The 13,594-nt window shown below is 41.9% G+C and overlaps 1 protein-coding gene across 2 annotated transcripts in view; it reads right to left on the bottom strand.

The window, feature by feature from the left end:
- The window catches only part of SYTL1 (synaptotagmin like 1), a 51,508-nt gene extending 39,896 nt beyond the window's left edge, over nucleotides 1-11,612 (bottom strand). Inside the window, exons 1-2 of one of the 2 annotated variants that reach the window (XM_044286079.1) lie at nucleotides 11,522-11,612; nucleotides 2,643-2,856 (exon numbers count right to left, since the gene is read on the bottom strand). In XM_044286079.1, the coding sequence (XP_044142014.1) occupies nucleotides 2,643-2,761 (119 nt within the window). In that variant the 5' untranslated portion in view covers nucleotides 2,762-2,856; nucleotides 11,522-11,612. Of the gene's footprint in view, nucleotides 1-2,642; nucleotides 2,857-2,952; nucleotides 2,990-11,521 lie in introns of those variants that run through there. The other variant, XM_044286080.1, reaches the window with a different exon arrangement.
- Between the last annotated feature and the right edge of the window lie 1,982 nt (nucleotides 11,613-13,594).

The raw sequence follows: 13,594 nt of genomic DNA, 5'->3' as shown, positions 1-13,594 counted from the left end.
GTGCCAGTAATACCAGCCCCCATTATGTGCCAGTAATGACAGCCCCCCATTATGTGCCAGTAATGACAGACCCCCACTATGTGCCAGTAATGACAGCCCCCATTATGTGCCAGTAATGGCAGCCCCCCATTATGTACCAGTAGCCAGAGACCCCCATTATGTGCCAGTAATGGCAGCCCCCCATTATGTGCTAGTAGCAAGAGACCCCCATTATGTGCCAGTGGCCAGAGACCCCCATTATGTGCCAGTAGCCAGAGGCCCCCATTAAGTGCCAGTATCCAGAGACCCCTATTATGTGCCAGTAGCCACCAGTATTTTACACACAAAAAAAATATACTTACCTCCTTGGCAGCGATGCGATGCAGGCCTCTTCCGGCCTGTGTCCTGCGCTGGCCTCTGATAGGATGCAGGCACTAGGCCGGCAGCCTATCAGAGGAAGGGAAAGGGACACGCCTCTCCCTCCCCTGCCTCAGCACAGTCATCTGTATCGCTGTCCTGAGGACGGCGATACAGATGACTGGCGATGAACGCTTCCACAATGGACATGTTCATCTCCCTGTGCCCTGATTTCCAGGGGATGCACTTGCTGCCCCATGCGGACGCCCATGTCTCTTTATCTAATGTGCTAGTTCTAAAACCAAGATTTTGGAGGAAATGAAAATCAATAAGGTTTATCCCCGCACCAAATAGTCTAGCGCCACCATGGCAGGCAGGAGGAAACGGGTATGGCAGGGAGAATGCATATTTGCTTGCTCAGACTCTCCATTCACACTACCAAGAGTCAGGGACATTATTTTTTTTCTTTATGCGAATACCTCCGTAGTTTTCATTAGCGCTTTGAGGTTTAACAAAAGGACATGCACAAACAAAATTACCTTCTTTTCCACAAAAGTAATATAGCTTATTCAGCTTCCTAAAATCCCTGTAAACCTGGCCCAACTGCATAGGCTCCTTTCCTGCTCCAGATTCAAATGTCATATTACCCCGGGGAGTAGGTGGGACGGATCCACTTTCATACGGGACCCCCTGCTTGAGAGGAATCTTATACCTCTCTCTAAGACGTCTATCAAGCCACACTTCCAAAGACATGGCCGTCTCCCATGAATCGGGATACTCATGAAAAGCAAGGGCATCTTTCAACCTCTCAGCTAGCCCCTGACAAAACTGACTCCGGATTGCAGGAACATTCCACCCTGTGTCAGTTGCCCATCTTCTTAATTCTGCACAATACGACTCTGCAGTACGTTCTCGCTGTAACAAACTGCGCAACTTAGATTCAGCCATAGAGACCCGGTCTGGGTCATCATAAATCAAGTGAAAGGCTCTGAAAAATTCATCCACCAACCGGAGGGATTGTGAACCAGTCAGCAGAGAAAAAGCCCAGGACTGCGCGTCAACTTTGAGCAGAGATATATTGATCCCCACTCTTTGATTCTCATCACCAGATGAAATCGGCCTCAGACGAAAATACAACCTGCAGGATTCCCTGAACCACATAAAGTCATCAACACCCCCTAGAGAACCTATCAGGGAGAGCGACTTTAGGCTCTAAGCAGACCTGATTTCCTCCAACAGCGCCAGATGCCAGAGCTTTCTGACACTGTGCAACAGAACTGCAGAGATCAGCAACCTCCAGCGATAATCCCTGCATGCGATCAACCAAAGCATCCATAGCCTCCATTTCACAAACAGCAGGGAAATGACAGCTTTTTGTCGGGTTATAATGTCACGATAGGTAGGTAAGCGGGGAAATAACCAAACACAGGAAAACAAACAGAACAAATGACTAGGCCCAAAAGCTAGGGAGAAAAGAGTCACCTCCTAGCGATCCCTAAAAGTTTTCCCTAAACTGCTGTGCCCATGTGCATACCTTAATGGTGGATATGCACATACTCTCGTGCCTAAACCTATACACCCAGGGCAAACCCTAAGCTGTAGGGAAAAGGGAAGAGGCAACCTGCTTCTTCAAACCCGGAGGAAGCAAGCGTCTCCCTAGAGGCCTAGATAAAAGACACAATGGGAAATAACGGAGAGGACTTATCTTAGAGCAGAACTGGAGCAGACGATCCACCACACATGCAGAGCTCACAGGAAAGAACTATAACCCGCACAGGCCACTGGGAGAAGGAGGGATAAATAGCCTCACTAACAATCAAACCTAGTACACCTGAGGGAAGGTGGATCCAGCTCAAACCCAAACCAAAACAAACAGAGAAGTCAGACATGTGCAGCCAGTCTGACAGACCTCTGCAAATTCACAGGGCAAGGCATGACAGGTACATTTCAGCAAGACCATGCAGTTGTGTAACCCCATTCACATAACTTGTCTAGTACCTTTGCATCCATGCTTGTGACAATACATTCCCAATCGTAGTCATAATGGATCAGCGCTATCCACTGTGCCACATGCTGCCTCAGTTTTCCTTTTTTATCAAAATGACAAATACATAAACTGTGTTCACCAAGCGGTATGAATGGCAATACTTTTATTTTGCAAGTCGGTACAATTGTAGCAGTGCTAAATTTTGTATATTTTTATGTTTTTCTGCTTTTGCACAATGAAAACTCTATGAAAACAAGATGAGAAAATGTTGTATATGTACAAACCTAAACATATAGAAAAACAAGTCTTAATCACTTACTGTACTCGCTGTTTGTCCTTCTCCCTTAGCTGTGTGTCTCGCTCCAGAACCTGAGTTATAACTCTCTGCTCGTCTCCTGTCAAGAAACTGAGATCCAGAAGGTCCTCGCTGTCATCCATTCTTTGGCCGCATTGGTCACACCACCAATAAGGGGCACAAGTCAATCACACAAGCTGAATGACCATGCATAGGATGATGTAAACCTCCTTGCCACCTGTAGAGACATAGAAGTTAAGGATTAGGATAATTTGAAGAATACATGAGACCTAGAACAATAAACAATGAATAAAAAGCAGGGCACACTACACACACAGTGTAGGGGAGTACACGAGTTGCAGCTGCTTGGCGGTGCATTTACAGGATGTATGTTTAATGAAAAATACCACAAGCCTTGAATAAGGAAATGATGAGCTATGGTCTGGCGAGAGTAAGGTTAAAAATAAAGAATTGTTGCACCACTAAAACCATTTTTGAACCAAATATTTTAAATCAGGTTTGGATAACAAAGGAGAATGTTTTTCTGTGCATTATAGATATACTCTACATACGTTTATTGGTGGACTTCATAACTGAGTGGACAGTATACACAAAGGAAAGCCCACTATGTGCCCCCTGGACACAGTTTGAAAAGGGGCACACTACTTTTGCCTACCAGCTGGGTAGACGCCCAAATAAAATGTAATCTGTATGGATGGTAGTGATACAACTGGTATGTGGGAACAAATTCTCAATACAATCGAAAGGTAATATTCTTGACTAAGAAGGGGCTTGCATGACACCTGAGATCTGGGGTGTGCTCTCCAGTTCTCAAGTATCTTTCTATTTAATCAATCCACCCACAAAGAAAATAGTGACTTAAAAATAGCAAAGTAAAATAGTGACATTTGCCACCTTTACTCTGTGCTTTAACAAAAGATCCTGTCCAAACAAATGCGACTATCAGACTTTTTTTTGTATAACTAAATATACTGCACTGCCGTAATATAAAAAAACACAAAGCAGACTTTTTTTTTTAGCTATTGAAGTACACCCCCAAGAGACACACCTCATAATCACTATACATCTGCTTGCAATTTGTGTGTGTGTGTGTGTGTATATATATATATATATATATATATATATATAATGTGTATATATATATATATATATATATATATATATACATACATACACAGTACAGACCAAAAGTTTGGACACACCTTCTCATTCAAAGAGTTTTTTCTTTATTTTCATGACTATGAAAATTGTAGATTCACACTGAAGGCATCAAAACTATGAATTAACACATGTGGAATTATATACATAACAAAAAAGTGTGAAACAACGGAAAATATGTCATATTCTAGGTTCTTCAAAGTAGCCACCTTTTGCTTTGATTACTGCTTTGCACACTCTTGGCATTCTCTTGATGTTTTTCACTTCACAGGTGTTCCCTGTCAGGTTTAATAAGTGGGATTTCTTGCCTTATAAATGGGGTTGGGACCATCAGTTGCGTTGTGGAGAAATCAGGTTGATACACAGCTTATAGTCCTACTGAATAGACTGTTAGAATTTGTATTATGGCAAGAAAAAAGCAGCTAAGTAAAGAAAACGAGTGGCCATCATTAATTTAAGAAATGAAGGTCAGTCAGTCTGAAAAATTGGGAAAACTTTGAAAGTGTCCCCAAGTGCACTCACAAAAACCATCAAGCGCTACAAACTGGCTCACATGCAGACCGCCCCAGGAAAGGAAGACCAAGAGTCACCTCTGCTGTGGAGGATAAGTTCATCTGAGTCACCAGCCTCAGAAATCGCAGGTTAACAGCAGCTCAGAATAGAGACCAGGTCAATGCCACACAGAGTTCTAGCAGCAGACACATCTCTAGAACAACTGTTAAGAGGAGACTGTGTGAATTAGGCCTTCATGGTAGAATATCTGCTAGGAAACCACTGCTAAGGACAGGCAACAAGCAGAAGAGACTTGTTTGGGCTAAAGAACACAAGGAATGGACATTAGACCAGTGGATATCTGTGCGTTGGTCTGATAAGTCCAAATTTGAGATCTTTGGTTCCAACCACTGTGTCTTTGTGCGACACAGAAAAGGTGAACGGATGGACTCTACATGCTTGGAGGAGGAGGAGGTGTGGGGGTGCTTTTCTGGTGACACTGTTGGGGATTTCTTCAAAATTGAAGGCATACTGAACCAGCATGGCTACCACAGCATCTTGCAGCGGCATACTATTCCATCCGGTTTGCGTTTAGTTGGACCATCATTTATTTTTCAACAGGACAATGACCCCAAACACACCTCCAGGCTGTGTAAGGGCTTTTTGACCATGAAGGAGAGTGATGGGGTGCTGCGCCAGATGACCTGGCCTCCACAGTCACCGGACGTGAACCCAATCGAGATGGTTTGGGGTGAGCTGGACAGCAGAGTGAAGGCAAAAGGGCCAAAAAGTGCTAAGCATCTCTGGGAACTCCTTCAAGACTGTTGGAAGACCATTTCAGGTGACTACCTCTTGAAGCTCATCAAGAGAATGTCAAGAGTGTGCAAAGCAGTAATCAAAGCAAAAGGTGGCTACTTTGAAGAACCTAGAATATGACATATTATTAGTTGTTTCACACTTTTTTGTTATGTATATAATTCCACATGTGTTAATTCATAGTTTTGATGCCTTCAGTGTGAATTTACAATTTTCATAGTCATGAAAATAAAGAAAACTCTTTGAATGAGAAGGTGTGTCCAAACTTTTGGTCTGTACTGTATATATATATATATATATATATATATATATACACACACACAGTGGATATAAAAAGTCTACTGTTAAAATGTCAGGTTTCTGTGATGTAAAAAAATGAGAACTTTTTCCACCTTTAATGTGACCTATAAACTGTACAACTGAATTGAAAAACAAACTGAAATCTTTAAGGTAGAGGGAAGAAAAAATATAAAAAATAAAATAATATGGTTGCATAAGTGTGCACACCCTTAAACGAATAGTTCGGCCTGTCATCCTGCAAGTTGATCCAGAGGAAGGCAAAAAACCCCAGTGAGGTAGAAGCCAATTTTCCTCACTTTAGGGGAATAAAAATTCCTTCCCGACTCCAATCAGGCAATCAGAATAAATCCCTGGATCAACAATCTCTCTCTAGTAGCTATAGCCTGTAATATTATTACGCTCCAGAAATACATCCAGGCCCCTCTTGAATTCCTTTATTGTACTCACCATCACCACCTCCTCAGGCAGAGAGTTCCATAGTCTCACTGCTCCTGCCGTAAAGAATCCTCTTCTATGTTTGTGTACAAACCTTCTTTCCTCCAGACGCAGAGGATGTCCCCTCGTCACAGTCACCGTCCTGGGAATGAATAGATGATGGGATAGATCTCTGTACTGACCCCTGATATATTATACATATTAATTAGATCTCCTCTCAGTCGTCTTTTTTCTAAAGTGAATAACCCTAATTTTGATAATCTTTCAGGGTACTGTAGTTGCCCCATTCCAGTTATTACTTTAGTTGAATAACCTTTTGATTTTATTACAGCACTCAGTCTTTTTGGGTATGAGTCTATCAGCATGGCACATTTTGACTTTGCAAGATTTGCCCGCTTTTCTTTGCAAAAACACTCCAAATTTGTCAGATTGCGGGGGCATCTCCTGTCCACAGCCCTCTACAGATCACCCCACATTCCAAAATTGCAATCTTCTTCTGGTGAAGCCATTCCTTTGTTGATTTGGATGTATGCTTTGGGTCGTTGTCAAGCTGAAAGATGAAGTTCCTCTTCATGTTCAGCTTTCTAGCAGAAGCCTGAAGGTTTTGTGCCAATATTGACTGGTATTTTGAACTGTTCATAATTCCCTCCAGCTTAACTAAGGCCCCAGTTCCAGCTGAAGAAAACAGCCCCAAAGCATGATGCTGCCACCACCATGCTTCACTGTGGGTATGGTGTTCTTTTGGTGATGTGCAGTGTTGTTTTTGGGCCAAACACATCTTTTGTAATTATGGCCAAAAAGTTCAACCTTGGTTTCAACAGACCATACCACCTTTTCCCACATGCTTTTGGGAGACTTCAGATGTGTTTTTGCAAAATGTAGCCTGGCTTGGATGTTTTTCTTCGTAAGAAAAGGCTTTCGTCTTGCCACTCTACCCCATAGCCCAGACATATGAAGAATACAGGAGATTGTTGTCACATGTATCACACAGCCAGTACTTGCCGGATATTCCTGCATCTCCTTTAATGTTGTTGTAGGCCTCTTGGTAGCCTCCCAGACCAATTTTGTTTCTCATTTTTCATAAATTTTGGAGGGACGTCCAGTTCTTGGTAATGTCACTGTTGTGCCATATTTTCTCCGCTTGATGATGACTGTCTTCACTGTGTTCCATGGTATATCTAATGCCTTGGAAATTCTTTTGTACCCTTCTCCTGACTGATACCTTTTAACAATGAGATCCCTCTGATGCTTTGGAAGCTCTCTGTGGACCATGGCTTTTGCTGTTGGATGCAACTAAGAACATTTCAGGAAAGACCAACTAGAGCAGCTGAACTTTATTTGGGGTTAATCAGAGGCACTTTAAATGATGGCAGGTATATGCTGACTCCTATTTAACATGATTTTAAATGTGATTGCTTAATTCTGAACACAGCTACATCCCCAGTTATAAGAGGGTGTGCACACCTATGCAACCACATTATTTTAGATTTCTTTGTTTTCTTCCCTCCACCTAAAAGATTTCAGTTTGTTTTTCAATTGAGTGGTACAGTTTATAGGTCACATTAAAGGTGGAAAAAGTTGTAAAATGATTTATCGTTGTCTCATTTTTTTACAGCACAGAAACCTGACATTTTAACAGGGGTGTGTAGACTTTTTATATCCACTGTATATAACTCATATATATAAAAATGAGCTTCTGTCTGTTTAAGACCGGGTCTCAGCTCTCTAGGACGTACCATTCCTGAGATATTCCCATAAATTACCTACATTAGCAAATACAAGCCTGCAAGTGTTTCTCTTCAAATCCCAACTGCCATACACACAGTTTTACTCCAGGTTTCCATAACAACCCAGCCATTTTTCTTCACTGCTGTAGGTCAGATTTAGGCTAGGGCTACAGGACAACAATAACTCGCACAACACATAGGGCACAACTACACTGCTATATGCATCCATCTTGGATAGATTTTTTTGCGACTGTTGTGTCGCAGCATGTCGCAGTGCGACACCATAGCCTATCATTATAAAAGTTGAGACAAAATGTTGCGCGACACATGTCATCGTGTAGCCCTAGCATTAAAGGGGCAGGGCACTGTGGAGGTCGCTGTTAAAGGGGCAGGCTCTATGGAGGTCACTGTTAAAGAGGCGGGTGCTGAGGAGGTCACTGTTAAAGGGGCGGGCAGTGTGGAGGTTACTGTTAAGGGGGCAGGGTGCACTATTAAAGGAGCAACTGCTGTGGAGGTCACTGTTAAGGCAGCAGGGTACTGTGAGGTCACTTTTAAGGAAGTGGGGTACTGTGGAGGTTACTGTTAAGGTGGCAGGGCCCCTGAGGAGGTCACTGTTAAGGGAGTAGGGTGCTGTGAAACTCACTGTTAAAGAGCGGGCTGCTGTGAAGGTCATAGTTAAGGGGATTGGCTGCTGTGGAGGTCCCATTTTAAAGTGGAGGGGCACTGTGGGGGGGGTCAGTGTTAAGGAGTGAGGAACTGTGGAGTTCACTGTTAAAGGGGCGGGGTGCTGTAGAGGTCACTGTTGATATCTTTTAACGACACACAGAAACATTAAATGAAATAGATAAAATATACCATGCAAAGCCATGTCCTTCTGCTAGTATATATATGTATATATATATATATATATATATATATGTATAAATCGTACAAATTTAAAATGATCACTGTAATTTTTAATAGGTCATCAGCTGTCCAAACATGATGACCAAGGACATGATAAAAATAAGTACCTAAGTACCTTCACCTGCACCTCACCTAATGTGGGCTACTGGTATGTGCCAAATGTCTTACTGGGCGTCTCTGTAGGTGAAACAGGACAGAAGCTAAGAACATGAATAAATGCTCATTGTCATACAATAAAACAACATCAGAGATACGAAAATGTTAATATTAAACGGCAATTTCAAATCCAAGACAGTCTAAGAATGAAAAGTAATGACAACCTTTGATACACTTAGAACAGGAATGAATTTGTCACATAGATTTGTGTCCTTCTGTATCACTTAAAGGCATTGTCGAATCTCAACATTATGGCATAGTGTTAGAATATGCCATAAATGTAAGATAGGTGCAGGTCCCATCTCTCGGGCCTGCTCCTATCCCCGGAACAGGGCCCCCAAAGTGAAGGAAGCACAGCTGCACATGCATGCAGGGTTCTTCTTTCCGGCACTGTTTTACATCAGGTGTCTTTAGTGATGCAATGGATGACTGAACAATCCCGTAGAAAACTATGGGATCAGTTCTAGCTTCAGTTGCCCTCAAGTATCTTCTAATTGATGCCTGAGGGCAACTGAACTGGATCGGTGGATACATGTACAGCTGGCCTAAAAAAAATATTTAGTAAAAAAGAGTATAGCAGCAATGGAAAGTGACAGCGTGAAAAAAAATATATTTTTTGAGCGTCTTGTTTTTATACCATTCTTTACGTAGTATAAGTGACACAATAACTTTATTCTACAGATTACAGTAGTACAATTACCCCGGCATCAAATGTACAAAGCATTTGTAAGGTCTTTAGTGGCCTTGTGCTAAAATAAAAAACGAATTCAAGATTTTCCGCATCATTAAGCACCAAGTACTCCATCATGACAAAGTGAAAACAGAATGTTAGAAATCTTTGCTAATTTATTGAAATGGAAAAAACTAAAATACTCATCGACATTTCATTGACATAAGTATTCAGAACCTTTTGCTCAGGACTTAGTTGAAGCATATTTGGCAGTGATTACAGACTCCAGTCTTCTTGAGTATGATGCCACAAGGTTTGCACACCTGGATATGGGGATTTTCTGCCATTCCTCTGCAGATCCTCTCAAGCTTTGTCAGGGTGGATGGGGACTGTTGGAGGACAGCCATTTTCAGGTCTCTCTGGAGATGTTTGAATGGGTTCAAGTTAGGGCTCTGGCCGGGCCACTCAAGGACATTCACAGAGTTGTCCCTAAGCCACTCCTGTGTGCTTAGAGTCATTGTGTTGTTCAAAGATAAAGCTTCAGTCCAGTCTGAGCTCCAGAACACACTAGATCAGGTTTTTATTAAGAATATCTCTGTTCTTTGCTCCATTCAGCTTTCCCTCAACCCTAACCAGTCTTCCTGTCCCAGCTGCTGAAAAACGCCCCCACAGCATGATGCTGCCACCACCGTGCTTCACTGTAGGGAAGGTATTGGGTAGTGCCTAGTTTCCTCCAAACATGATGCTTAGAAAAGAGGCCAAAAAGTGCTATCTTGGTCTCATCAGACCAGAGAATGTTCTTTTTCAGTCTTTAGGGGCTTTTTTGCAAACTTTTATGTCTCATGCCTTTTATTGACGAGAGGCTTCTTTCTGGTCATTCTGCCATAAAGCTCAGATTGGTGGAATGCTGCTGTGATGGTTGACCTTATGGATGTTTCTCCCATCTGCACACAGGATCTTTGGAGCTCATGCAGAGTGACCATTGAGGTCTTGGTCACCTTCTTTACTAAGGCCCTTTTGCGATGAGCAGCCAAGAAGAAATTTTTGTACCCTGCACAGATCTGTGCCTCCACACAATTCTGTCTCTGAGCTCTACAAGCGGTTGTTTCCTGCTCATGGCTTTTGGCTTTGCCATGCATTGTCAGCTGTGACACCTTATATAGACAGCGGGGGAGGGGGGGTTCTTTCCAAATCATGTCCAATCATCTGAATCTACTATATACAGTATGGACTCCAATCAAGGAAACATGCCAAAGATGGTCAAGACAAATGAGTGGCCCCCAGAGCTACATTTCAAGTGTGATAGCAAAGAGTTAGAATACTTAAGTCCAAGCAAAATTTTAGTTTTTCCTTTTTGATACATTTTCCAGCATTTCTTAAATTCTGTTTTCACTTTCTTACCCCACTGCAAGGCACCAGTGCTAACCACTGAGCCATCACGCTCCTCCAATAAACATGTGCATCACTGCTGTAGTCATGAAAACACAGGGAGGAGTGACAGTCACAAATTATTTAAATTATCAGAAATAACATCGCCCCATTACTAGCCTATAAAGATAGAGAACTATTTTACGTGTCATCAGATGCCATGTGGGTCACTGCCAATCATATATTATAATTTTTATTACATCCTTAGTGTTCGGTCAACTTCTTCTCGACTATCCTTAATTGTTGTTCTTCTAGGTTAAATATTGGATAAAGGAAGCAACTGTAAACATAACGCGTCTGGTCTGTCAGTGACCGTCAGGAAGAATGGTGCACAGATGATACTATGACACATGTTTGCACTACAGATGCATTGGAAACTGATCCCCTCAAGCTTTCATGTTGACAGTAATGGAACTCCCTCCACCTATCAGCATCACACAAACAGGAAAAGGAATCCCTAAAGCTATCAGTACCACGCACACATAGGAGGTGTTGCCTCAGTTTATCTAAACTAGGTACACAGGTGAGTCTTTTCCATAGACAATATAGAATATACTCTTCCGTATGTCACTATTAATGCAACATGACAAAGGTTTGTGACATCAGCACCAGTTAAACACTGGAAATGAGAAATATAAAACTTTAACCACATATGGAATTGTTCTCCTGTAAATGTCCTTGCTAATAATCTGATCACACACTAGTCAACCTGGCTTCCTGAATAATAAGATAATAAATTCTAATTTCTTCATGTCAGCTCTTTTTTCCTATTAAATTCCTTTATTTTGGCTTACCTGTGTGTGAGAGCACAGATCCTGTCCAGGTGTACAGGCAATTTGTGTGGAGCGTAGGTATGTGCATACAGTACGCATAGCACTGAGTCACTGCAGAACACTCCACCCACCAGACAGGCACACCTCTTTCTTTCTACGGTATACATAGAACAAATACAAAAGGCTATTAACTTTGTAAGCACTGTCAACGTTCCCAGGAGCTTCAGGCATCCAGTGACAGTCTGCTACTGGAGCTTTTAGAGCCTGAAGAAGTTTCTGATTTATACAGTTGGCCACATTATTGAGTATATTGTTGTTATATTTACAAAAGTAATGTTATGTTAGGATGTACAAAGTACCTATTTTACACACATTTTTTTTAATAAATATGCAATTATATTCACAGGCCAGTTATATCAACTTCAGGGATCCCTGTGAAATTTACTGTAGGGGCTTAATTTTATATGGCCTTATTGAGCACCTCAAATACACTGAACCCTACTAATACAACTCTGTCCCAGAGCATTCTTTTGGTCCAAAATATCATTAAATACTACAGTGCCTGAAATCGGAGACACTGCATCACCTGGTCAACTCAATCTCCTTACGCTTAAGTAGGCTCAGATAGAATTTTACTTTTTTCTTCTTTCACACTTTGAAGTCTCCTCAGGACCTGATTGATCAGTCTGGCAGGTCAATCCTGTCCGTCACATGCAGCAAATTTATTTGCAGAAAATTTCTGCGACTGAAAATCAGTTCCATTTATCTAAACGGGACTTAAAGAGATCAATGTGCTTCACACCAAAACAACACTATTTAGATGAATGGAACTGATTTTCAGCAACAAAAATTTTCTACAAAAAAGAAATCTGTTGAGTCTGAAAGCCCAGGTAAAAGCATTGCACCCATTTGTCTAACCTCTGATTCCTCAGATCCCAGCTGACAACCCAATTGAAAGTCACTTGGCCTTTTAAAGAACTTCTTGGTTTACAGCTTCTGTAGATATTGTGTATCTGTTCGGTACTGCGCGACGTATACCCCCTTTTCCCCTCTCTCCCTGCCTGTTCAGTACTGTAAAGGCCCACAGTATATGATACAGTGACTCCCAGAGTAATGGAATACCTTGTCCTCGATGTTGCAGCTGCGGATCCTGTTCCTCTGTGTCCTTCTTGCTTTTTCTTTTTTCTGTTTTTTTCTCCTTTTTAGGTGCCAGACCAGGATGGGGAAGGGTTTGGGGAGGTTTGCCCTAATAATTATTTATTATTTTTTGTGGGTTTTTAAAAAAAAATATAAAATCTAAACTGCAGAGCTTGCCCCGGCCGGTGGCACAGCTCGTGGTTTGAAAAGGCCGCTCGTACACGCTTGCACGGAGTGCTGCGTGACGTCACGGTGGTAGCTACGGTGGACCAGGAGGACCAAAAATACTCCAACGCGTTTCGATTAGATCGCTAATCTTCGTCAGGGATAGCTGTTCTGGTTCCTGGTGCTGATTTTAAAGGTCCGTATCTCCTCCCATTCTTAACCCCTTCCTTGCCCGTATTCTGGTTTGATGTCTACTGGAAAGCGAATAGTTCTATTTCAGAATTCAGTCCTGAGGGTGCTAGAGTATTTAAGTTGAATATCCAGCGGCTTTCTGTCCTGGACATTTTCTTTATATAATCTCCTCCTCTTTTGTCTTTTTTAACTATTTCAATACCACAACAGGTGGTGCCGTTATACTTTCCCCCGTGTTTCTCTTTGTAATGTCTGGAGAGCGGGTGACCCTCATATTTTCTTCCTATGTTGTAGATGTGTTCCCCTATTCTTTTACTTATTGTTCTTTTTGTGCGTCCTATGTATGTTTTTTTACACGGACATGTTATTGCATATATTGCGCCCTGACTTTTGCAGGTGATATGATCTTTTATTTTGTATGTTTCTGTGTCCCCTGTCCATTCATTGTGTATTTCCAACTTTATGTTCTGTTTTTTATTTATTTTTAGTTTCTTGCATATACCGCAATTGCCGCATGGAAAGAAACCTCCCTGCGGTTTCTGTCCTGGAGTTGTGTTTGATATTTGATTGTCATTTTTGCTCAAGCATTTGTTGGTTGGG

The sequence above is a fragment of the Bufo gargarizans genome, chromosome 3 (genome assembly GCF_014858855.1).
Source record: "Bufo gargarizans isolate SCDJY-AF-19 chromosome 3, ASM1485885v1, whole genome shotgun sequence".
NCBI classification, from domain to species: domain Eukaryota; kingdom Metazoa; phylum Chordata; class Amphibia; order Anura; family Bufonidae; genus Bufo; species Bufo gargarizans.
This window is presented reverse-complemented; position numbering and strand designations above follow the sequence as displayed.